This window comes from Scatophagus argus, chromosome 14, assembly GCF_020382885.2.
Source record: "Scatophagus argus isolate fScaArg1 chromosome 14, fScaArg1.pri, whole genome shotgun sequence".
In the NCBI taxonomy this organism is placed as follows: domain Eukaryota; kingdom Metazoa; phylum Chordata; class Actinopteri; family Scatophagidae; genus Scatophagus; species Scatophagus argus.
In genome coordinates, this window is record NC_058506.1 from 12074740 (window position 1) to 12100860 (window position 26121).

The 26121-nt window shown below is 38.3% G+C and overlaps 3 protein-coding genes across 4 annotated transcripts; all 3 read right to left on the minus strand.

Annotated features, from left to right (window-relative positions):
- Window positions 1-410: 410 nt before the first annotated feature.
- Window positions 411-3450, minus strand: timm10b (translocase of inner mitochondrial membrane 10 homolog B (yeast)). Its single transcript, XM_046411538.1, has 3 exons — window positions 3151-3450; window positions 2962-3057; window positions 411-2668 (listed from the first exon to the last, which is right to left on the minus strand). The coding sequence occupies exons 1-3, from the start codon at window positions 3175-3177 to the stop codon at window positions 2036-2038; spliced, it is 756 nt and encodes a 251-aa protein (XP_046267494.1). The 5' UTR covers window positions 3178-3450; the 3' UTR covers window positions 411-2035.
- A 497-nt stretch (window positions 3451-3947) lies between these two features.
- LOC124070957 lies at window positions 3948-9322 on the minus strand. Its single transcript, XM_046411329.1, has 6 exons — window positions 9157-9322; window positions 8193-8300; window positions 8030-8072; window positions 7715-7839; window positions 6914-6972; window positions 3948-6253 (listed from the first exon to the last, which is right to left on the minus strand). The coding sequence occupies exons 1-6, from the start codon at window positions 9161-9163 to the stop codon at window positions 5753-5755; spliced, it is 843 nt and encodes a 280-aa protein (XP_046267285.1). The 5' UTR covers window positions 9164-9322; the 3' UTR covers window positions 3948-5752.
- An 844-nt stretch (window positions 9323-10166) lies between these two features.
- si:ch1073-15f19.2 (T-cell surface protein tactile) lies at window positions 10167-15263 on the minus strand. 2 transcript variants are annotated; one of them, XR_006845266.1, is made up of 8 exons: window positions 15091-15263; window positions 14523-14861; window positions 13906-14015; window positions 13579-13735; window positions 11714-12229; window positions 10936-11041; window positions 10514-10744; window positions 10167-10481 (listed from the first exon to the last, which is right to left on the minus strand). XR_006845266.1 is itself a non-coding variant. In XM_046411327.1 (7 exons), exons 1-7 carry the CDS (start codon window positions 15170-15172, stop codon window positions 10591-10593), a joined length of 1464 nt encoding a protein of 487 aa, XP_046267283.1. In that variant the 5' UTR covers window positions 15173-15263; the 3' UTR covers window positions 10167-10590. The 2 variants fall into 2 exon arrangements, 1 of the variants encoding a protein (XP_046267283.1); XM_046411327.1 differs by having other exon boundaries at window positions 10167-10744.
- Window positions 15264-26121: the final 10858 nt, after the last annotated feature.

Here is a 26121-nt window from a genome sequence, read left to right on the forward strand (position 1 = left end):
AGGTTAACTTTAATCCAAAAACGTTGCAAGACAGACAGGGACAATTTCACATAACGAATAGCCTACTTTTACTGTTGTTAAGTACATTTTGTTGATAATTCTTACATACTTTTTGCATGCAGGAGTGCAGTAGTGGAGTAGGCATATTTTCACAGTGTGGTGTTGCTACACAGCAAAGGATTGGAGTACATCTTCCATGACTGATTATGTTTATCATACATTTTTTACTGTAAATTATCATGATTGAAGATGCATTCATGGGACAAAATCTGCATATAGCATGAATAAATGTGATCAATAGACAGATGTTACCAAGTTTGTGTTCCAAATGCATTTACATGGAAAAAAAAAACAACAAAACAAAACTAATGTTGGCATTCTTTGTTTACCTATGTCTCAGCCTGTCTGAATACATTAACATTTACACATGATCTCACAAGTCTCAGTATTAGAGAACTCTCACTGAACAAGAAATTGACACTGATAGGAAAAGGTGTCACTAACCTCAATACTGTCTCTATTCTGTTCAGCCGTCATTAATGTTATCATTTAAACCAGTGCATTTCCTACTGTGACACGTCAAAATGTCTGCAGTCAGTCAGGTCTGTGTGTGTGTATTGGTTAGGAGATTTTACTGTTTAAAAATAAACTGTCTTTTCCGTTTCTGTCTGGAGTTTCTTGCCGTTTATTGGTTGACAATATATCCTGACAGCCATAAGCTCACTGTCATGACTTAACAAGACACATGAATAGAACAGAGTCATCTTTATTGTTATTAGCAACACCTGTCACAAGTCAAAATTCCTATTGTTAGAAAGGACAATTCAGGCTGTATTGGAGTCTGGCAAACACATAACATTAATGCAAAATGTGTGCATAAATGATACTTATTCCATGTGCTCCTGTCTAATTAGCAAATCCAGTTTCTTCTACTAGCTGGTTCCTGACAGGGACTGCAAATCTCTTTGGCTGTGACTTGGAAGTACATTGTTCAGTTTTGCTAAAGAGAGTCATAAACTTTCCTGCGGGGGAGTGAAGTCACTGGGAATCCTGTTTTAAGATGGCTTCGCTTGCTGGATTAAAGAGTACACAGCGTGTTTCGTGCAAAGACAGGAAACGTTGGGAGGAGAGAGGGAGGTGATGATATGTAACACCCACATACTTTGAGGCACACACCCTGACCCACTTCTGAGTGATGGCATATGCTTTCAAAAAACAAATACAAGAGGATGTCAATAAAGAATGGAAAAAAAATGAATCCTCTCATGTTTATTACAGACACTTTACTGTACAAAACAATTATCATCAGGACTGAGTCTATTTAGAGGGTCATCAACCTGAGCTCTACTAGCTTCTGAAAGTCCAAACAGAAAACAATCAGGCTTCCACAAACCAGGCTGCAGGACTGAGACTGATCCTTGTAGATCGCTGACTGCCAATATCTCTGCCCTCACTCTCTCTCTCACACACACACCAATATACACAGTTATGACAACATCTTTTCTGTTTTTGCTTCTTATCACAAAACACAACTTTTATTAACAGGATTTTATTGCCTGTATGGAGGTCACAGGGGACTAAAAATTTAAAACTATTTTTATTTACTGACTGTTGAGTAAACAATGTCAAAAATAATTCCTCTCATTTTAGGTGGTTGTTATCACATTGATGTATGTTGACATTTTCCTCTTTTCTGATAAGAAGATAGTGATTGGATGCTATAAAAACAGGGTGAAGCATCCCGATTCACAGCTGAGCCCAGCACACAATGGAGTCATGCAGGTGTACGAGCAGGGACTCAATACAGCACAGACTCTGCACTTGCATCTGAAATATTTTGACCCCCATCTTTATCAAGATATGTAAGATTATACTTTATTTTATAATTTTGTCTAGTAATTAATAATCTATTCTTTCTCACACTTGAGTGTAACATTGGTTGCATTAACCCATCAGAGGTGGGTTGTTTGTGGTGGGAGTAAGAGGGATGAAGAGAACAGCTTGACCACCTGAGACACACACAGACTGGGAGCCATTATTGGCCTGATGGCTTGGAAAGCTCTGTGGCTCTCTCTTGGCCCACCAGGCTCTCGGTGGATTTAGAGACTGTAGGTGCAGCTACTGTTGACACAGGCACATCTGCTGATATGGATGTGGGCTTAGATGGCATAAACATAGGTGCAGAGCTCTCAGTTTGGGTACCAGCTAACTGTGACTGAGGAGAGCCCACTGAATAAGACAGTCCATTGCCAGCATCATTAAGCACTGAGGGAAACACTGCTTCAGATGTAGGTGTAACTGCTGTAGCAGCTGATAATTTGACAGAGGCTGTTGTGGATTTGGACACAGCAGCATTGAGCTCAACAGGAATATCTAATCCTGGTGGCTTTGAGAATGCGCCCTGGGCCTCTGGTCCAACATCAGTCACTGAGGAAGTTAACAGAGGAGGTACTTGTGGGGGTGGAGATGAGGTGATGGGGCCTTGAGATGCCGTTGAGGCTTCAGTGGCAGAAGCAGCAGCCTCTGCTGCCTTTGCATTTTCTTCTGCCTTTTTCTCCATCTCCTCCATGCGGCGCTGCACCATCCGAGGCATCAGCTGCACATACGTGCCCATCAGGCGGTGGTTTGAGCGAATCAGCTTCCCTGCACAGCTGTCCACACAGCTCTCCTGGACAGACAGCAGCAGTCAGAGGGGATGAGTGGATCCAGTATGTGCTGATAAGACACTATACGACCTAAATTATGCAGACACCTGGAACCACATGTGGTCTGATGGCTTATTGGCTTCTACTAATGACAAATCTTAAAGCTAAAGCATTCTGATATACGAGACAACAGGTTATAACATTCAATACTCAGTGTAAACAGAAATAGCAGTTAAAGAAAAGGTAACGCAACTGTACGTAGAGGTGTCTACACATATGACTACACAGCTGGATCTCTGATTGTCGGTATCCTCACCTCGTCCATAGTGAGGTTTCTGTAGTTGAAGTTGCTGGTGCATCGCTGGAAGCAAATTTCAGTCATACGGTTGTAAACCAGAAGGAAATCCCGCAGCTGCAAGAGACACAATCACTCAAAACTCTCCATCAAATCTCCGATTTGCAAATAAGCCCAATGTAGCCTCCAGTGCATATGAATGTGACTTACATTTCTCAGTTGTTGGTCAGGATCCATCACGATTTAGCCTGAGGTTCACTACTGGTTAGCTAAAATGCTACCATCGAGACCGGGTTAGCTAATGAATCAAATAAGTTATGGTTTACCCGATTTTAGCTGTCTGAGGTGAATAAAAGCACAATTCCGGGGAATGTTATTCACATGCCAGCATTAATGTCTCACTTATCGTACAACAACTTGTTCAGGCACCAAATTAAAATGGCATGACATTCACATGCGCGCTGCCATGTTTGTAACGAAGATCGTCTCCGCCTTGGAAGACGCTTCACTACGTAGTGTAAAAAAAAACGACTCAGTTTCCTGTTTCCAAAGCTGGACGTTTTTAGCTCTTCTAATAGGATCGTTTTGTTTAGACTGAACGATATATTATGTTATGTTATATTATATTATATTATATTATATTATATTATATTATATTATATTATATTATATTATATTATATTATATTCTATTCTATTCTATTCTATTCTATACTATTCTATTATATTATATTATATTATATTATATTATATTATATTATATTATATTATATTATATTATATTATATCATATTCCCAGTGTGTATATATATATATTAAATATTAGAACTGGATGTTGAAAAATCTACTCTTACCTTTGATATTTTAAGATGTAGTACAGTAATGGATGATTAAGGTTAATGGTTGATGCTAATGGTTAATGTTGAGCACTGTATAAATTTACAGATTTTCCCTTAAATTACTGACTAAAATACACATAATACTGTAATTTAACACTTCAGTGATATCCTCCTTTGACATTCAGCCTTTATTTGCACAGTGTAATGGGGTCATAACATTGTAGCTTGAACATCTGATTGTCTAGCTTAGTGCAGTATTCTTTCATTTTCTTTCTTCTTTCAGTAACAATGAAAAATAAAATCAAAGTCTTTAGTACAAATTTCCCCTTCAGCTCAGTTAGCACATATTGTCAGGGGGGAGCACAAAGAATTTTACACTAAAAGGTAATATGGGTTTTTTTCTAACTGACTGCTGAAACCTTAGATTAGTTTTGGTTAAAGTTTAGAGCTCATTTTTGCACAAAACAAGGACTTGAATAAGACATGTCTCCCGTGTGCCCCATGAGAGAGGGATCTTTTATGTTCAGTATGGACCAGAGGAAAGATGCAAAACCTGTTTCGGTGTTCATAAGGACAGACATGAAAAATCTACAACCCTATTTTTTAACATGTCACTTTCAAATTATCCATGATAGTATCATTTCTGTTTAAGTCTCCTTCCTGACTTCCTGTTCTGGTAAAAAGGGGAAAAAAAATGCTGAACATTATTTTCCTTTTGCCTTTCATCATATCCACTATCTGCCATTTCAAGAAACCTTAAAGACTTTCACTCTGTTTGAAGCAGACAAAAACGTGTCCCTTTTATTATGTCACCCAAAGCAACCAAGGAAACATCTTGTGCAATCCTGCTGACTGACATACAATGAAAAATGTTATGAAGAGGGTGATGTTCCAGGCAAAGGTGTGAATCACATTTACCTATTTCAGAATCTAACTGATATTAATTTCATTATGATAAAATGTTACTAATTACAGCTTTAATGTGACAAAACTAAAGTCTCTATGAAGGCACTGTGAAGGATATATTATTTTATTTATCTTTTCATGTTGCTTCCCTCTCTGCAACAGTTAGATCCAAAATGCCCAAGGCCAAAAATGAATCCATAGATGGGAAGTAGGCCACGGTCAGTTGTTGAAAAACTGTCAGCAAATGGTTAGTAGGCTGCAGGTCTCTGGCTGCTGACTTCACTTCAGAGCCCAGTCCCATTCAGCAGAGAGCAGGGCAATAAATTATATCTCCCAAGTGGGGACCATAGAGAGGGAAATAATCATTTAAGCAGATGGCGCATCAGCTCATAAGCGCAGTACATTATAAAGCTAATGACTACCATCATAACTTTGACATGGAAAATCCTCTGTGGGTGACATTTACATATCAGCATGCAGGGAAAGAGTTACATTACTTACAGATTTCCCCTTTTTACTTGTTTTGTCTTCTGCTCATCTTTAATTTTATGCTTAGGCAAGTACATTTATTCAAGAAAGTGTTGACTCTTCTGGTCGTTTGGCCGTTGCCTACAACATGGAAAACAGATGTAAAGATTTTTTTTTTCTTCACACCTTTCTGAGACTGCTGATGCTGACTGTGAGACATCAAAACAGTGAAAGATCTTCCGTGTCCTGTGATGATTTGATGTTTTCCCTGTCTTTCACCACGAATTCAAAAAATTTCCACTTAGCACTTGACCTCTAAATGTCACACTCAGAGTTTCCTTTTCTCTTTATATCTTTTACATTTATTACATCCTCTACACAGAAAGGTACAACTGTTCCTCAGTTGCTCAATGCGGAGAGTTCATGAGGGAGTTTGTTTGTATCACAGAGGAAATTGCTCAACAAAGCAGTTGAATGTTCAGTGTGATATAGTTTTCATTGTTGCATGTACAGCAGTTGACTTTTAATGGCTTCCTTCAGGTGGCCTATTCAGTTTGAAACAGTTTGAAACAGGACAACAGTCCTAATGTCTGCCAAAATTTATTGGACACTATCATGACTAAAGCTGCTGCTGTAATTACCTGTGCCACTCTGAATAGCTTCTGCCTCTGACAGCTGAGTACATAAACTACCATTGCTATATTCTTGTCTGTCTTTTCTTTTCTGACTCTCTTGTTGTCCTGTCCATTCTCTACCTCCGCCATCTTCCTGCCCTTTTATCCCTTCCCAGCTCACATTCTCCCTCTCCATGTTTACATCTCTTTGTCTTTCCATGTCCTCTGTCTCTTGGGCTATCTGTTGGCTGTTCAGGTAGATGCTACTGTGTGAAACCATGGTCCCAGTGTCCTTAGAAGGAAGCTGAGCATCCAAGTCTGCTTCCACCTCCAAGAAAGCATTCAGAGAGGGTGTGCGGTGCACTGTCAGCTGGTCTTGCTGCTTGTTTCGTCCCTGAGCGTGGCCCTGCTGATAGCGATGCTTCTTCTTGTGTTTATTTGCCTTCTTCAGATCCAGCGAGGCATAATTCAGGTCAGGCTCTAAAGACTGTTTAAAGACAATAGAAGACAAAATTTGTGGGTAAAATGTTTAGGTGTGGTAAACAAAAATACCGCAGGACTATGCACCATTTTATGTACCCGTTCTATAGTATATCTTCAGAGGAAACCAGTGGCTGCATGTTCTCATGTATTCTGTAAGCCTAGTTTATTTTTAGAACATTTTGTTCATAATTGTTCTCACTGGTTCACACAGTCGCTGACCACAATGTCTACGGTATCAGCTGCCTTCCGTTCTAAAAGCACATTTATCATCTCAGTTTAAACTGAATTGCTTGATTGTGATTGTGAATGGAGCAGATACTATGATACCAATGTTTACAAAATCTTTTCTAGAGATTGGTTTAGAATTTGATTATGACATCTCAGAGACCCGTTTTGTTTGTTGTCTTCAATGCATGTTATAATCACAAATTAACAACATCAGACAGGTAAAAAAAATGGCATCACAGCACACAGAAGCATGTCAAGTACGTTTTTCCTTTTGTTCCACTCTGCTTTTAAATGTGTGATCAGATGACACACATTATACAGAACATAACAGCATCACACAAAGTAGTCAATGACAACTTTATGGAAAGTCTGCGCTTCCACAGGGCTGTTGTACTGTTCACACTCGGTAAGCTGAACATACGGTCACAGCGCTTACCTTCTTATGATCTCTTGTGTGTTGCATGGTCATCATCTCGTAGCAACTGTCTACAGTAACTGAACAAGTAAAACGCATGATTTGGTCAGTTTGGTGAAAGAGGTGGTAACATGGCTGTTTCAATTGGTAACAGTGATGTGCATTAAACACCAAAATCACGCCAGAGACAATTACCTAAAGCAAGACATCTCACGAAACTAAGATAACACAAGGTCTTGTTATTTTTCAGTCCGAACAGTCTGTAACAACTCTCGAGCCAACAAGTAAATTAAGATTACAGTAACCCGTATTCATCAGGTTGTTTAGGCCAATATATACTTATGCATATGTAGTAATTTTCTACAAGAGACATAAATTAGAAAAAATCAGAATTAAAATTTTTAAGGCTCATCTGCAGAAGAAGTTACTACAAACAATGTGGAAAAATATTGGAACTCAATGGGTGAAAAAGAATTTGATACAGTTTTATCAAAATGCTTTATTTATTCATCTAATGTGTGACCTGAATGGAATTGATCCAAATGAACTTTCAGCGGATTTCAATAACTTTAAAAACTTTAAATGCATCTAAAACTTGGCCACACTGCATTTGCAAAAATATACTGTCTACAGATATGAAAAAACTAAACTATTACAATTATTCTATTTTTTTTCCAGACTACAAATTAGACACAGCACGCACAGCTTATATGAAAATAATTTTGTGATAGACTGACTGACACAGGGTGACACGGACCTAAATGCAATCATTTCCAGTTATTTCTTTTAAAAGGTGACAGAAAGCATCAGGGCTGCGCTCACCTCTTCTGTCTGTGCTGATGTTGCCATAGATTGGATTTTCCTGTTGTTCATGATGATTCTGGGGATTTTCCTGCTGCTCATGATCATTGAGGTTATAAAAATAATGCCCTTCATCCTGTGACGGGCTTTAACAAGACATAGAAGAACAATTTCACAGTTTATTTCTACAATAAAATGTCACTGGGAGATAAGAAAGAAAACATAAACATCGGAATGCCTGTTATTTATTACAACCTAAGATGGGTTGGACTAAATAATAATGGGCTGACACACACATGTTGGAGCCTCATTAAAAAACATAAATCAAAAGCATACCTTTCTCCTTCATAACCCTGTATGTTGTAACACTCATCTGTGTCTGTATGAAGAAAATATTTAGAAATATATTTATAGAATACCCTGTTGTCCTTGTCTCAGAGAGATTTAGACATTTAAAAAAGCAATATGCCAGAATAAGTGACTTTACATATAATCATACCTTTACACAAAATGGCTTTTCGTCTGATGCAGAAGAAGACATTGAGACACATAGAGATCAACAAGGCCAGGGATAAGATCGCCAGACCTATCGTTTGATAAGTACACTCTAAAAGACAAACACAAACTGACCATTAACACCTCAAATCTGCAAACTCAGAAAAGAAAGTGAGAAAGTCAGAAAGTGATGAGTTTTACAAGTCAGTGTGGTGTTGTTGTTGGAATTTCCCTCTACGCATCTCAATTACATCCAGAAAAGATAAAAAAGAAAAAAAAGTTTAAAATGCGTCATCATTTTTGCGTCAGTGACACACATAATTAAATGCTTAAACAATACTGAGCAATTGCAGTCTCTAGGAGGAAGAATACGACAATTTTAAAATTATTAGCGTTTAACCTACAGGTGTATGTGACAGCATGTCAACATTTAAGAGTTTTCAAAATTCCAGACCAGTGATTTTTATTTGGAAAATATAAATATTTACTGTACAACTTTTTGCTAAACAATATTGACAAATTACACAGGAAATTCATTCTTCCTGCTGTAACCACAGTTTTACTGTAAATGTATCTTTAGTTCCCTGAAAGTAAAGTAAATAATTTGGTTAAAAACTGTCAAAAGTGTTTCAAAAATCAACTGTGCCGACATGATGAACGTGTGTACCAACAAATAAAGGTTACACATGGCTACTACAGTAAAAGGCAGTGTACCGCTACATAAACAAGCCATGCTGTCAGTTCACTGTGCTGTTTCTTCTTTTGTTCTCCCATATTTTGTGAAATACACTTAACAACACTACACTTGTGAAATAATTTAGCTTTTCCCATTTCAATGGTTAAAAAAAAACAACATTTTTAAGAATTATGCTATCCAAAAAGTATTTACACAAAAATGTAAAATGTAGCAATGTTAGGTTTAAGTCTAAATATAATTTTAAAAGTGCCATAGGTTGGTCTGATCCTACCTGACATATTCCAGCCGTCTTGAGCAAAATGGGTTGTTGGTCTGACACGTCTGCTCTCAGGCTACAGTGCATCACAGTGTTCAGTCAGTGAGGTGTGCTACGCTGCAGTCTATTTTTATCTTGCCTGCTTACCTCTCTGTTATCACAGTACTTTGAAAACTGTGTGTCTTCAGTTACAAACAGGAAACATAACCTCATTCTGAGGCAGTCCTTCTCAGTACCATGAGATACAATGTGATGTCGCTTGAATTACCATATTATTGTGGCAGTTGTTTATGAACATCTGTTCTATATTAATGAATGTGTACATTTTTCATGAATGAAAAACTAAAATCAAGAAACATTTCAGGAGGATTTCGAAATGTTTCAAATGAACTCCTCGTCCAAGTCCTAATTTACTGAACCTCGATTCTGCACTTATCCCTACAACTGAGTCGTAAACCCCAAAATAAATACGCTTGTGGTTACATCATCATTTCAGTACTCATACAGTGACATATCACGTGTAGCGAGTTCACATATAGATTTGGTTTGAGAACAATGCAGTTGGCCTTTAAACATTGTATGGATTGTCTGTGTGCAAGGGGCTTCAGAGAAATGTAGTGTGCGTACTGTGGTTGGAAAATCAGATAAAAAATAATGCAGTGTGAAATGCTTCTCTGTACAGTTAAATAAGAAGTGTATGTGTGAGTGCAGAGTGAGTGAAAAAATGTTGCTGTGAAACCAAATTTAACTTAGTATGAAAGAAATGATCAACACAGGAGGCCAGTGGTTATTATATTTGTTCGCCATTTTGGCCATGTGGTTTGTGGTTTTAAGCCCCACTTTGAAAACTCAAGCGTCATTCTGTGGTACATGTGGACAACATTTAGCTTTGATACAGACCTGCGAGTCAATTTCCAGCGTTCAGCACCGAACAGCTACGTGAAAGGAAGTCAATGGGCTTCTGGGCAGGAAATTCATTTGACAGAATGACAGGCGATCTTTAAAGGCCACAGAAAGTAAATCAGTTACATTGCTCCACCAGTTTTGTTTTTATTTTTTTCTAACAGAAGACTTGTTTACTATTGAGATACAATAGTCCACAATAATCCAAACGACTGCATTACAAATTGAAACACACTGAACTTACAATATTGAAACACTGTCACAGAAGGAAAACAATAACACCAATAGGGTGATAGAGTCACACAGAGTTTAAAAGAGTTAAATCAAACCAGCTTTTCATATGTTAGACAACTGTAATACATTTGATGGAAAAATATAAAACACATTTTATATTGAAGCCACCTTACCCACCTCAGACATAAACACGCAGCTCAGGTATACTATTTTTTAGTATATTTTTATTATTTTATTATACTATTGCCCGCAACTGCTGAGTGACTGCAGTTCAAAACTGACCACAGCTGCCATTGTGCACTATATGAGGCATCATCTGTTAATAAATGTTTCTTTTATATCTTCATATTCTGTTATTGAGTTACACCTTGACGTGGGGAAAAGCTGTGCTGAGACCTCATGGTGTCTTGCAGATGTATACTTGACTGGAGGAGGGGGAGGTTTGAATGGAGGAGGCATATCCATCCTGTAGAGAGAGAACAGGTATTGACTGGAGGCATTGCTAGAAAGTTAACTGCATCTAGGAAGCATGCAGCTATCACAGGTCGTGTTCATCCATCAATTTTTCACGTCTTTCAGAGTCGCTCAGTGCATGACCCTGAATAAGTTCCTACAGATGTCTCGGATGCTTAGAAAGATAAGTAACATGAGTTTTACCTCCGTTTTATAAGTTGTTTCCTGCAGATGAAGCCAGCCAAGGCAATCAATACCACCATGGGAATGGTGAGCACCAACAACAGATAACTCTGTGCACCGTTAGTCTCTAAGAAACATATTCAGGGAAAGAAAAGAGTCATTTTGGAGGACAGGAAAAGACGCATTTGTAACATATTTGTTAGAAATGCAGCAGGCATCAACAAATATTGATAATAAATGTAGAGCATACACTCATCCTGTGGTTCTTCCTCTCAGCTGACTGGACTCCAGCCGCAGAATTTGACACTGCCTTAAACGAGATTTCTACCTTGAAAAGGCGATCTAGCCTGAGGCTGAGAAAACTGCAATCTGCAAAGCCTCCAGATGTGATGAAGCTGCAGATGGTGAAGGCGAAGAGACTGCGACTGGAATTCTTCTGCACTTTCTAATGGGTCTTCCCTGTTGAGTATTTAGCTCTGTTGTCTGCGGTTATTTGCTGCTTTTAAATTAGCTGCATGCAGCTGCGTGCTTCACCTTGTTTGCCACAAACAATGTTAACCTCACTGCTGGCAACAAACCAAATAACGTGCATGAAACAGTCTGACAGAAAGCCAGTTTCTGGCCCACAAAGGATTGTCAGATGATTCAAGGCCAAAAAACCATGTGATATAAACCACTGCTTGTTATAATAAGTATTTTTTTTTTCACAATGTGGTTACAGCTTCTATCCTTGAAATGTTACATTCGTGTGAGTAGAGAACATGTATCAATTAAAAGTAAAATATAAAGTATTTAATACCTTCAACTTTCACAGTTACTGTATGTCCTGTGTTCAGAGTTGGAGCTGCACCAGGGTTGTCAGAGTTTTCTGTAAACTCTCCCTTAGGGCTGGAATCTTCTGGACTTGCTGAAGAATTGATTTCTGGATGCACCGCATGCAGCGTGGGCTCATCTGTCGTGTCTGGTGTTGATCTGAACACGCTATTCCTTAATGTTGTAGAAAGACTTCTGGGGACTGATTGGCTCGGATCACTGGAGCTGTTGAAGTGACGGGGGTCAGTGTGTGTGGTAGATGATGGTGTGATGCTGATATGTTTACGATTTATATAAGAGGTCATATTCTGTCCAGCTGTTGCTGTAAGGTCACTGGGGTTTGGACTATCATCTGTTACATCAGTGCCCATCCTTGTGGTCCAAGTTGCACTGTTGTCAGTGGTTGAAAGCCCAGAGGATGGTGGTGTGGTAAGGCTGCTGTCTGTTGATTTGGTCAGCCCATTCACATTTACATCAGACTGTGGTGTTACTGGCACAGGATCTGAAAGTAGCACAGCAAGGAGGTCTCCAATAAACATGCTATCTGCAAGCAACGTACAGCACTATTTAGATATCGAAAGTTTTGTTAGAGCTCTGTAGCTCTCATGTGAAGAAAAGAAATACCTAACATAGATGAGCATAATCGTTCACATCTGTATGATAAAATATAACTTGAACCAAAGGTAACAAAATCTTACACCGCATCTCATCTAGGTTGCTTAATTCAAACAAGATATCCTGGAGCTATTTCTTCAGATAAGAGCTTCGCATTGGAAAGCTGAACAAAGACAAGTAAAAACAATACACCACAAAACTTTAAAATACCCAGTACACGGGGATACCTCATTACAACGTGGGCTGAGTTGACATTTAAGATCACTCTGTGCCTAATTACAAAAGCTAAAAAAAGGCGAAGAGCTGTGAAGCCATGGGCAAAGATTCCTGAGGCAAAGGAGCAGGCATGAATTGTAAATTTGGTGATTTGTTGTGTATGTATTCGTAAGTAATGAATAAATTGATCTGCCATGTGTGGGCTATTTTCTACTACCCTTATGCATAAAACTGAGCAGATTCATTTTTGTTCTCAGCTCACATACACAACTTAGAGATTTTGTAGATTTGCAAGCATATTAAATGCAATATTTTTCAGCCCGTCCTTTGAGTTGTACTACTGCAATCTGTCCAACAGATTGTGCTCTAATTCTACGCCACGATTCAGAGAAGCTGCTAAAACAGCTCAGGGTCTTTGTTCCTGTGGTTTGAAAGTAGACAGAATGCAAGAGCAGGAAGTGACTTGTGATGCCTGTGTGGTTAGCCTTCTTTATTTTGTTCCATATTCAAATTCATATTTAAATTGATAGACAGGATGACAAATTAGAAAACTGGGGATTATTTTCCTACTCAAGCACAGCCCATTCACAGCACTCCACTGAGCTATATCATCAGTGAAGGCAGATGACATGCAGTTTGGTTGTTTTACAATTTAAAAGAGTGAATGCTTTTATAGTTCAGTTTTATCCCAAGGGCCAGTTGATTTGCAACAAATAATTGAGAATTTCACTCTTAAAGCTCTGTAGCTCTCAATTTATTCACAGTTACTGGTACGTGCTCATAACATGGCTGGCAGATTCAAAATCCTTTGAATCTTTCCTTTCAGCTAATTAAAATTAAAATTGAGTGAGCTACACTATAATAACAAAAGTCAAGTATCAGCTCTCTGGTCCAGTGCAGTTTATTAAGTCATTCAGTCTCTTGGGCCCTCTGCTAGATTGTTAATCCAACCCTGAGGAAATGCTGAAATTGAGCGTGACACAAAGAGAGACACAGCAGCAAAGAAATAAAGATGCACACCTGGCCGTAAGCTTGTGGTTGCCTTTGGAAACTTGATGATAAACTCTTTATGCAGGCTTTTGTTTCCTGTGTTGACAGTCAGCTTGTAAACCCCTGTGTCAGCAACAGTTACCCGTGAAAGCTCAAGAGATTCATTCTCTGACACCAGCTTGTTGTTCTAGGGTAAAACGAGATTATATAGCATATGAATACCTTGCAAACTGAAATCTGTTTTTGTACTGTATGTTCTGATGTCAGAGGTAATCAAATAATCTTGATGTTGAGTAATTGAAGTGAAATTCACTAGAATGGCAGAAATGTTCTGATTTACTTTGTGTTTTGCCTTACCTTGGTCCACCTGTACTGTGCATTAGGGATCATTCTGCACTGAATGGTCACATTTTCTCCAGCCTGGACCTCTACAGTGTTGTCCACATCACACATTATTTTAACTTCATCTAACAGAGAGGAAACTTGAGGTTAATTTGGACTGACAGCACAAGAATTCTATCATTAAACCATTACTGACTAAGACAGATGTAATACACAATAATCATAATCATAATCATAATCATGGTACAATCTCCTCTGTTGTGATCGTAACATCACTCCAGTTCATTTACAGCTTAAAGCAAGGTTAAGAATGTATTATCCCTGCGTCACTGGATGACTACTTGACTGATGAGGTGGATAAACAATAGACCAGAGGGAAGAAAATAAAAGTCTCAAGGCCGAAAAAGGTCTTACTGTAGATGTGTTCTTGCAATTATTACATATTTGCTTGGAATTAAATAACTGCTGAGATTGGCAAGAGGAGCAGCACCCTGATGCAATCAGGAGCAACATGAAATATATGCAATGGACAATTAGAAAGTTACTGCACATCATTCAAATGTTATGCCCTGTGAAGAGTGCAGTGTCTGAGGTATGTTGGTATGGCTGTGCATGTATTTGCTTCATCTTACCTTTAATCTTTAGCTCAGTTTCTCTCCTGATGGAGCCCAGAGGAAAGGTTGTGATCTCACAGATATAGATATCACTGTCAGTTTTTGTCACTCCAAGCAGATTTAGATAGGAACCCAGAGAGTTCTGCTCAACCTGGATGCTGACATTCGGCCAAAATTTATGGTGTCCATGTACTGGGCTGTACAGAGCCAGCTTTGTGGTTCTATTTCTATTCTTACTCCATTCAATGCTGACAATCTTGAGATCAGTACTGCTTTTTACAGTACAGGGTAACGCAATGTCCTGGCCCACTGTTGCCTCCATCTTTTCATGATAGAACATCTCAAAATTCTGGACACCTGTCAAGCACATCAGATAACATTGGGAGAAAGAAAAGTGAAGAGACAAAATCACTTCGAAGTGGATATTACATACTGTAGTCTGCTGAGATGCATGGCAGCGGTAATCAGAGCATTATACTAAGGCAACGTGTCACACCAGAAGCCAAAACACATTCCAAATGCCTGGTGAACATCCCATCTTAGCTGGTATATCATATCAGTAACAGCACATGTGATCCAGGATTACCTTGTATAATACAGGCAAGGAGCAGGAGTGAGAAGGCCGTTCCCAGTGCACTTCCTGCCATGTCTGTGCTCCTCAAACTCATTACGATCAATCAAGCTGAATCCATTGAGGGATTCAGCAAAGACAAGAACAGTATTCTGTTGACTGAGGTTAAAGAGTCAGGCAGAGACTGTGAGACAGAGAACAGGAAGACCTATCTTTACAGGAAGCCACACAGAGAGACATGAGTGAGTCATTGGTGTAGTGCTGCAGCTTTGTGGTGAAAACCTTTGGTGCAAAGCAGATTTGCAACAGACGCAAATCTTTGCAGTATTTATCATTATTTTTTTCTTGTGCTCAGCAGCAGAGAACTGATTCATTTGGTTTTTGATTAATCTCACTGATGGAGCACTCAAACACAAGACTGAAAGATTAAATAAAGTTCTTTTGAATAAAATTCCCCTTCATTTATTCCAGACATAAACAGGTCAGTCATTTTTTTTAATTTAAAGTAAGCTGAGGTTATTTATATAAAGAGCTGAACTAGGGTTTTCAGTTTGTTACTTGTGCTCTATTAGCTCAACACCCACTAGCTGGAACTAAGTTGTAGTTCATTTTAAAGAAAACATGTAAAAATTACATGAAATAAAGGAAGCACTTTCCTTTAAGGCTCGTACTCCATTCATTCATTGTGTTTTGGTACACCGCTTTAATGAGCCATGAAACAGAAGCAAAATGATGCATTATAGTGTTTATATATAATAATATATATATATTAATTATATACAACATATAATAGAGATGATAGGACTTGCTTGATATCATTCAGTCATCAGATTACAGCCTCATTTTACCCTCTGTGCTTGTTAGCAGTTGCTGTCTCAGAGCAGATTTTAACTATAAAGCTTGTCACACTTGCTGCTGGGATAAAGAGATAAAAGGAAATGTTACAGCAGTAACAGGCAATTCTAGCAAATGTGCTTTTATTACTCCAATTAAATCATTTGTTTACTCTATTCTTCAGCAACAAGCACTATAGCTCCTGTTAGACGTTATGTCACAACACCAGATTTCTAATGCATAAATTAATTATTCAAAGAATTGAATCATTTGTCTGCAGCTTTGAGAGAGATGGCTTCATCATCGACATCTAATTAGTACAGATCATCAGAACAAACTGGGAAATCTGTCTGAATCTTGTAACCAAGGGCTGTCTTTGTGCATATCTAATAAGCTAAGAAAATGCTGATGATAAGACAAGTGTGTTCTTCAGATTCCAGATAAACCTGTTGATATAAATATTCAATGAATGGATGGCAATGTTTCAAAGGTTTGGGTAGCAAGTTTTTGTTATCCAATCAGAAGGAAGGCAATATATACTGTTATTAGTATCCTAAAATGCTGTTATCCAAACAGCTTTCACCTCTTTCATTTGCCCTTCACATATTATGAGTTCTCCCCTTTCATTTATTATGAATACTCCCCGTGGACCCTGCAATGCATTTAGATGATTGATAATTTTACAGTCATATTCTGTGTATGACCTTTATAACTTAAATTAGGGCTTAGGAGAGTGACTGCGATCCAAAGGGAGATCTCTATCAGTATTCTGTCAGTGTTTTATCAAAGTATAAGGGGACCTTGCTGCATTGCTCCATTTCATAAGGGCAGCATCACTTCCTCCAGGGGAAGTCATGGAAGTCTCAAGGATTTCTGTCCGAATGTAACATCACTGTGACAACTTCATTCAGCCGCCCAGAAAGAAGCATGAGAACAAAATGTAAGGGGTTTGGCTGGTAATTACACTCCAGTGTTTCAGGCAGAAAAGTTAAATAGGAGCTATTCTCATTCACAATTAAATAATAATGAAGAAATTGCATTACTGCTCTTGGTGTAGGTACTGTCTTCTTTGGTGTAATGAGATGGAAAGAAAGTGCTGTGACCTGCTGCTGCACCCTGCACACAGTAATAGTTGCACACTGAGGTCACACCCCCTACGGGAGTCTCTAGGGCTTCTGGATACCTCTGTGGCCTGCAGAAAATTGCAGCATATTGTACCAGAACCCTAATTGTCAACTCTGTGTGTAGAGATACATGTCTATGTGTGTGAGGGAGGCACGTGTGTTTGTGTTGCTGCTGACCTCAGGGGTGGTCTGTGACCAGTATTAACTTGCACTAGCACATTGATACTTTAGCCATATTTTTTACTTGTTTTTTCTGAGTTATCTTTATGAAATATTTTGTTTTTTGGAGGCAATGCATTATTGAAATATGGGCAGATTGTCTGAATACAGACCAGTCAGTACCCTAAGAGACTATTTTAATGTACTGCTGCAAAATGCTGAAAAACAATTTTGTCTTTGTTGCTTTGAAGTGTCTTACAGATTGGGTGCAAAGGATGAGAAACCCACTTTTGAGATAGAGTCCTTTTTTTTCTTTGTAAATGCTCTTGTCCCTCAAAGAGTTCCGACTGAAGGCATGCTATGACAAACCTGTATGAGTGCACACTCATTTTGAAGGTTATGTACCCACTGTTGGTACCGTGGCAGGTTTGCGTACATTAGTCAGCTACAACTGACCATGCAATCAAAAGACTTTGTTAACATCATGCTGACAGTATTAGGCAGTGGTCAGCCAAACGTCTCATTAATCAAGCTGCATGAAGGCTGGTATCAGACAATACCATGACTGTTGGAGGTTGTAATTAGCATTGCATTAACAGGCTAAGCTATGAAAATGTAGAAACCTTAATTTCCTGCAGACATTATAGATGCAGCAGTCGGCCAAGTGTAACAGGCTAGCTTTGTGATGTTTCTTTAAATAAATGAATGGATGTTTTGCTACCTTTTCATCTTTACTTGCTAATGTTAGCCAGCTATAGGCCGGAGAAAAATAACTGAATTTACTATACAAATAGCAAATTTGCTAAATAAATTTGCTTCACCCCTTGGAGACCAAGAATGTCACTAGTGTGACTAAAAAAGTTTTGTTTTTAAAGACTTCTTTTTGACCACTGAGGGTAGAAAAAATGTCAGGAATGGCACCAAAATCATCTTCTGAGAACTGTCAATAGTCTTTTACTATCGCCCGTATTTTGCGGGAAAGCACTGACCCATTCAGAAAATGAAACACTTACAAATATTGTTTTCACCTCTTTCACCTTTCCTCAGCTGCTCCATTCATGTGCATCCGCTGTTTCCCTCATTGCCTCCAATATTTGGGAAAAAGTGCAGTTTTTCTTTTGAAGAATGAATGGTACAATTTGGAAACAAATAACACGCAATGACTGAACAACTTAAAACTCTGAACAACCTTCTGAAAGTATGAAATTATGGAGACTGTTGGGAGTGGGAGTGCGAGTGAAGGAGGGAGGGAGAGACAAATTGAGAGAGCCATTGTGGTAGATAAAACGGGTTTGTAGCTTGTCAGGAGTGTACACAATGGGCCATAGAATTAATGGTTTAAGATGGTGAATAGTGTACGGGGGTGTGAGGTGGGATAGCAAAAACAGAAATGGAACAATTTATTAATTACTCATTCAATCGTCCGCTTTGTAAAAGGAATGATCCAATGAAAAGCAACACTAGAAACTGTAATGAGCTGAACAGTAAAATGTAAAGTCTACTAATTATAAGCAATGAGAGGACATGCTATTGCATTATTTTACTCGTGGTTGCACTGAATATCTAGGCAGCTTTAGTTACTCAGCGGGACCAAAGATATTCAACCTTATATGCATATTATTTGTCTAGTGGTTTGTTGGAGGATGTTATAGTCATCATATGGGCTCCCCTGCCAAACTATGAAACACTGCAGCAAAATTTCAACCAACTTTAAGGTAACGGCTGCTTAAATAGTTTGGAAAACTAAAAAAGATGGATCTAATTGGGTGGAACTTCATTTCGGTTTGGGGTCACTCCCTTTCACTCCCATGTTTTCACCATCTCTATCTCTCTCACAAAAGAAACTCATCTTAAAAATGTACTATTGGTTGTTGCAAATCAGTGTTCTTTAAAAGCCACCAAAATGCCAGCTTAGAGCCGATAATCCTTAATTATCCTCTGGATATGAATAAAATATCTCCGTCAAACAAAGCATAGAGGGTGAATAAAAATGATGAAAAAAATATATGATGGCAATGTGGGATTTTGAAAGGAGAAATGTTTTTTTCTTGCTTGCTGTTCTGTACAACAAAAGAAATGGCAGCCAGCCACTTTCCTCCAGTGGTGAAAAGGAGTTTATTTGTGTTATATCTGAAATTGTTTTTTGAGCTTATGAAGCCTAAAACAATAGCTCCAACTCACATTTCCTCTATGTGAAAAGCATTAAATTCTCTTTTTTATCTTAATTCCGCTTACTCCCTCCAGTGGGCAAGACATGCTTCACTTTTTACTGTCTCATGCATTTACACGGATCTCTGAGAACATAAATAGGCTTCACAAAATAAATAAATAAATAAACAGCCTTCACAAATTTGATGGTCTGGAAGTACTGGGGTTTAGTAAATTTGATTGTAGTACAGCAGCCTTACTCTGATGTCTCAGGGCTTCTTGTTTGAAAACAAGTCCCATGGGGAGCTGATTTAGTGCATCGCAGAAAAACTACAACAGATGCGAACCTCAGGCTCCAAGTGTTAGCTCATTCCCATTATGGTTCACTCAGCTCCATGCGTATTTCGACTGCTTACTTGAACTTGTTTTTCCATGTCTTTCCCTTCAACAGTCTGTTGCTGTCTCTCTCTTGGACATCATTCATTGATTAGGGTTGAATGCGCCTCAACTCTTGAGAGACTTACCCCACGTTTGCTTTAGTAGCCCCAATTTATTATCAACCTAGGCCTGTGTTTTGACCAATTGTGCTGCTCACTAGGGAGGAACTGCACATGGAAGACAACAGTTCTAAGTAGTTAGTCTTGTCAAGTGGGGATTCATTTACTGTAATTAGCAAATAATTCCTAATTAGCAAGAAAACAAATGAATATCTAAAATGAGTTGCTCATAAAGTTGTGTTTAATCCACAAGACTTTTTTCTCATCTCTGTGACTCTAAGGAGCTGTATAGATGCAATTTTACGGGCAGCAAATCTATTTATTATTGAATTGCAACACCCTCATCAACTTCATTTTCAAAAGCAGCAGGCAGTTAGACCCCAGGTCAGTCTATCAAGCTAGTAACACTTTCTGATGCTAAAGCATGAGTCTTCATGCATTCTCTCTCATGACATTAGAGAGGGTTTTAGAATTTGACCAAAGACCCTTAGAGTATGCACTGTGGGTCAAGATTAGCAGACAAGGGAGCATTTATGCCTTCATTTGACTGGAATGGTGGTGAAAAAATCGACTCTTGCTTAGAAATGTATGTGTATGACTGTGTGTGTGCTTTTGTGTGTACGTCCATGTGTTTTTTATGGTGGAGGACAAGTAAACAACTCTCCTTCAGCTTTTTCCTTCCAATCCCGTCCAATTCAATCTAATCATAGAGGCAGTATTTGAACAACCAAGTTGGCTCCGGTGTGCACTACTTACATTTGATTGTCCCTTGTGCTCCGTTGGTATTCAGTGTGTAGTGGAATTATCAGGAGGGTGTTTTAGAAAGTACTGGAATAAGGATAGCAGTTTCTCTTTTCACACCAAACAAAACAGCAACTTGAGAGAAACAGCAGTCTTTTCAAGGTCTTAACCATGGTGTTAATACTGGAGGGCCCAAATGACCCCCCCCCCCCACCTCCGGACGGATGATTATTACTGATGCACAACATCCTTATGCTGTGGACATATGATGTAAAGATGAAATGGAGGAAGCGAAGAGGACAACAGATACAAGGTAACGTTAACTTTAGTATTTAATGCACCAGTAAGTCAAAATGATTGCTTGTTGATATGGAGGCTAGTTTGTTTATTATGGTTATATGGCTAGTTAAGAATGTAAATCATTATGGTGGCTACTTATTATATTACATACTGCTGTCACAGTAATCCAATGCAACTGTTATATTCAGCTTAGCTTTACTGAGTAGGGTATGTACGTTAGCCAGTTCCATGTTACAAAGTAAGACGATTGTACCGCAGTTTACAAAATGATTAAAGAAAATGGTTCCCCCGCAAGCCTAACAGACATCCTACCATATTAATGTTATGCACTTTTATATGAGTGTATAACATCAGTTTTATTTTTTAAAGAAAACATTTGTATAACTGTGGTACTGGCTTGACCTGTCTAATTTTCAGTAAATAAAACCATAAAAATACTGTTCAGATCACATAGTTCAAATGACAGTAGGTTAGCAGTTGTGGCTCAAACATCTTCTACACCACATCCTTTTCTATTTTAGCTGCATTTTTATTTCACATCTATATAGTAATGGTCAGCTGTTATTAACACAAAGACAAATTATAATTTCCCTGTTATATGAAAAACTAAAGGTCAAACACAGTGAAGTCTGTGTGGTCCACTCTGGCTTAGGGAAGGGAGCAGAGAGAAGCCAAAGAGGCAGCAGTGTTTGGAGTGACATAAGGTGCTGCTGTGCTGGCTTGGCGAAACAGAGTCACATTGAGACATGACTCATTATCCTTGTGGCTAATTTCACTTCCCTTCTTCAGCCATCCTCTCCTATTAGACGACATGATTATCTCCACTTCAGCTTCCTCTGTCTGACAGATCGACTCTCGTAATGCCATTCCTCATGACCACTCTTTGTATGAGCAGTTCTAAGAGCTGTGATTATAATTTTCTCATGATCAAAGATTCCATCAAGTTTGATATTAAATATCAAGATGTCTTTTTTAATGTAGTCAATGAGAGGTGGCTGAAAATAAATCAAATTGAAAAAAAAAAACAAAAGTAAAAAGGACTTTGAGCAGATTACTGTATTATGCTACCTCACCAGAGGATGATTATTGCATTAATTCACTTTGCATTATTACGTCTGTATACTCCTTACCAGGCTGTCCTGAATCTGCAAATGTTGTGCAATAATAAAAAAGATTCTCGTGTTGTGTGTCTTGTGTTCTTAGCCTTGAATTAAGACCCTTTTTCACCGATTCTTTGCTGCAAGATCAGATTCCTCTTTAAAATGTCTTTGCTACAAGACTACAGCCATGCAAGAAACACAGTGAAACTGTATTGTATACACCATGTTCACTAACTTAGTTTAGCATGTTAGCAATGATAACATTTGCTAAACAGTTTTTAACATAAAGGACAGCTAAGCTTTGTGTAATTAGGAATAATTAGATTTGCAGGTATTCTGGTCAGAAACCAAAGTATCAGACAAATTACAATGACCTTGTGATGCCATTAGAGAAAAGGTTAAGGGATCCCCAAAAGTTGTTCCAATTCATTCTGAACAGGATGTGAATGTCTGTACTGAATTCCATGGCAATCCATCTATTGAAACATTTCTTTGAACTGAAAATGTCAACCTGTTAACGACATCAGAGAAAAAACAATTTCAAGACAATGTATCCAGTTTTTTTCAGTTTGGACCAAAAACTGTTGGACAGACACCCTGAAATTGCCATCTCTAAAGCCAAGTCTAGTTAAAACACTCGAATGCTGGATAATGTGCATCTTATGATTGGCCTTTACAATTCATTTGAAGATAAATCTATCAAATGAAGATACATAGTTTCCCTAAAATTCAATTTCCTGCTCCTTCTTCTATTGTAGTTTCTCTCTGTGGGATTCCACAGTATTCAGTTGTTGATCTTTAGTTCTTCAGAGAGTCTTGGATAGCTATCAGTATTTCTTTGGCGTATTGCTTTACCTGCTGCACCTTTGTGTTAAATGTTCCAAAGAGGGACCATTTTTGTTCATTGGTGGTTGATAAAAGGGCTTCAGACCCAGAAAAGCTCTCCCATCAGTGGTTAAAGAGACATAAAGGGCATGTGTACATGACTTTTCTATTCCACCTTGATCCCTAAGCCCTGGTAGTACATTTTCAAACAAGAACCCTGCCTTCATCAAGGGCAAGATGGTGTTTTAATGACACTATGTGTCTTGTGTCTGTGTTTACCAGAAAGGATGTTCTTTTCACAATAGGCTCCTGCATGCTTGCCACATCACTGATGAGCTTCAGGCAGAAGCTGATCAAACTTGCCTACGCATTATACAATTTCAGTTTACCATACTTGGACCAAAAAGAAAGTGGGTATGGCGGAAAGGATTTTACGCCTTCGTGCTAGCAGATTTTGACAGCATCATTTTGCTCAACTTTGGTAATTGCTACTTTTATGGTTTGACTGCTACTCACTGCCTAAGAAGATAATCACCACAGAGAGGTCATTGGCTTGATTTTTCCTCTGGGAAATGAGAAAGCAGGAAATCAATATAAAAAAATCAAGTAAATTTTGGAAAATAGCTGGCAGTAATGTAAAGCATGCACAATACTGATGAGCCAAAAGCATCAGTGAGATCCTTCAAGGTTGAGAAGAAGATGTTAAATGAATGGAAAAATAAGCTATTTGCTGATCTTATCTTATTAGTTCATGCTTTTGGTAAGTTTGTGATAACTGAAACAGCCACAAAGTAACCTATGCAAACTCAATAATGATCAATCAATCAATCAATCATTCTTTGATAATTTTATTTGCTTCTTCTCCTCATCTTTTATAATAGCTGGAATGGTGCACACCAATGAACATAAACACAACAATGTACTGAAAATTACATAACCTTCTGCACAGAGACTTAAACAATATCACTATAACTCAAGTTAAATGGCAGTGCTCTCTTCATCTTTAAAAAGCAGCTATAGACAGCAAATGGGATGTCAAAGTCAATTACATATTAGACATCTCAGTATTACAAAGCAGGATCTGTGTCTCACTCCTCTACCCACATCAAGCCTGCTTATGCAACTACCACTTTTCTTGTTCAGGCAAACAGCCAATTAGTTCGCTTGTAAAGCACAGCAGCAACAGCAGTTCCAGTATCCACATACTGAGAAATAGCATGGTCATGGTATGCGCATCCTGACGCCCAGCTGATTGGCTGGCTGCTCCCTTTGAACTGTAGGCTCTATGCCAATGCAACATACGGACAACAGTGTGCTCACACATACAGAAGAAAAATGGATTAAAAAATGTAATAGAGTGATTTAAAGTCATCTTTGTCCTCAAACATCTCCTCTCTTTTGGCTTGATTAAAAAGATGTGAATGAGTGTTTCAAGGCTGCTTTCACTCTCTAGTCATCTGCCCCTTTGCCTCTTATTATTACAGAACAAGAGGATAGTCCAAGTAAAGGATGTTTGCTGCATACATGAAAACTGATGACATATAGTCATGCAAATACTGTCCAAGACCTTTTCTATTTTTCATGCATGCAACACGAAATGACAGATTCTATTATCTGCTAACTTAGATTTTTAACTGCATCGTGGTTGCACACTGATGATCACAGCCTGCTTGTTGAACTGGGTCCTTCACACTTCACTGTTGAACCAACCCAGGGTCAGTGGGATTACCGGAAGACTCGCATGTTGTACAGTACCTTGTGATGAAGGTTTTTCTTTTGAAGCTTTCACTTTTAAACTTTTGATGGTCTTCATCCAATTATATTTGCTATCATTTATCATCTGCCAAAACCATCTGGCAGCTTTTTATCAGAACTCCCAGATTTTCATCCACTCTATTTTTGAACTATGACATTGGGTTGTTCTTTGTGGTGATTTTAATATCCATGTTGATCTCCATTAATGTACATGCCACTGATTTTTTAAACATTGCTCCTTTCTTTCCTCTTTTAACTTTAAATAGTATATTTGTTTACCTAACATACATCACACCTTGTTTTTAACATGGGTGTAAAAGTAACATCTGTAGAAATATTGGATATGGCTGGGCTGTATCTGATCACAACTGTCTAGCTGTGTGATTGTGTAACTGTAAATCACCAGTTTTTAATACTGTCTCAACATTCTCCTTGATCACTCACATAATTAAGGAGCAAAGCATAACAAAGTTCCTCTCCACGCTGTTCAGAGCATACACTTATCCGAATTCTTCCACACCAAAGATCTAGATGACCATTGCATCTGCATCTGCTTGTCTTCGCTAAGTATCATTGCACCTCTTAAAGTCAGGACCGAGTCCGCAGTGAGAAATCAACCTTGAATAAATGACAGGTTCTTCCGGTTCATTCCATTAATGTGAACGAATATTATTCCACTATAATATGGCCAAGGATCCACGAAGCCTGTTTTTCAAAACTTATTTCCCCTCACCAACATAACCCTGTACTTGTATTTAAGACTTTTGATCAGTGGGTAAATCCAGAACCTCTTTGTGCCCCAAAGTGAAAGTTATGCAGATTGTGAAATGTTTTCATCTTAATTTATTGATAAAATGGAGTCAATTAGAGTCCCTGCTACCTTTATTACCATTTATTCTGATGTCCTCCACCCGCATCAAGACAGTTTTAAACAGCTTCATCAGATTACATCATCTGACCAACAAGGTTTTTTACTGTTGGTATCATGCCAAGGTTTTAATTTTTATTGATTTTGTTGGGCCCTGCTTGTCTACGTTCAATTCTAAAAATATATGAATAAGTAAATAAATAAATAAATAATACTGGATCCCTTCTTTCCTCAAAACTATAGACCAATCTCCAGGTTATCTCTGTCAACACTGCAAATAACATTTCAAAAACATTTCAATCTGGTTTTTAAAGGTATCACAGCGCCAACAATCTTTTTTTATGGCAGATGACGATAGTTTCAGTTCCTGCAGACTTTGACACTGTTGACCACAGCATCCTGTTGGACAGACTGAGGCACTGAGCAGAGATACCTGGCACTGCATTAGACTGGTTTCCATCTTATCAAATAGGAGGCTCTGTGTTTCTGTAAATAACCCTGTTTCTTCATTGTCTTCTGTTATTTCCTTTATTCATGCTTCCACCTGGGCATTCATAGACTTGGTGTCTCTTTTCATTTCTATGCTGATGATACACAAATATACCTACCTGTTAGAGACACAGACCCAGGAATGCTGAGTTCATTGAATTAATGTTTTTGCTATGTGAAAACTGGATGTCAAATAATTTTCTTTA

Coding starts and splice junctions, on each gene's coding strand:
- LOC124070957 (XM_046411329.1), bottom strand. Junction 7,840..8,029: donor CAGGGTTATGAAGGAGAAAG/GTATGCTTTTGA, acceptor GTCTTGTTAAAG/CCCGTCACAGGATGAAGGGC. Junction 6,254..6,913: donor ACACAAGAGATCATAAGAAG/GTAAGCGCTGTG, acceptor GTCTTTAAACAG/TCTTTAGAGCCTGACCTGAA.
- timm10b (XM_046411538.1), bottom strand. CDS start 3,177: ATGGATCCTGACCAACAACTGAGAAAT. Junction 3,058..3,150: donor CTGACCAACAACTGAGAAAT/GTAAGTCACATT, acceptor TGTCTCTTGCAG/CTGCGGGATTTCCTTCTGGT. Junction 2,669..2,961: donor GAAACCTCACTATGGACGAG/GTGAGGATACCG, acceptor CTGTCTGTCCAG/GAGAGCTGTGTGGACAGCTG.
- si:ch1073-15f19.2 (XM_046411327.1), bottom strand. CDS start 15,172: ATGAGTTTGAGGAGCACAGACATGGCAGGAAGTGCACTGGGAACGGCC. Junction 14,016..14,522: donor AACTGAGCTAAAGATTAAAG/GTAAGATGAAGC, acceptor CCTCTCTGTTAG/ATGAAGTTAAAATAATGTGT. Junction 13,736..13,905: donor CACAGTACAGGTGGACCAAG/GTAAGGCAAAAC, acceptor GTTTTACCCTAG/AACAACAAGCTGGTGTCAGA.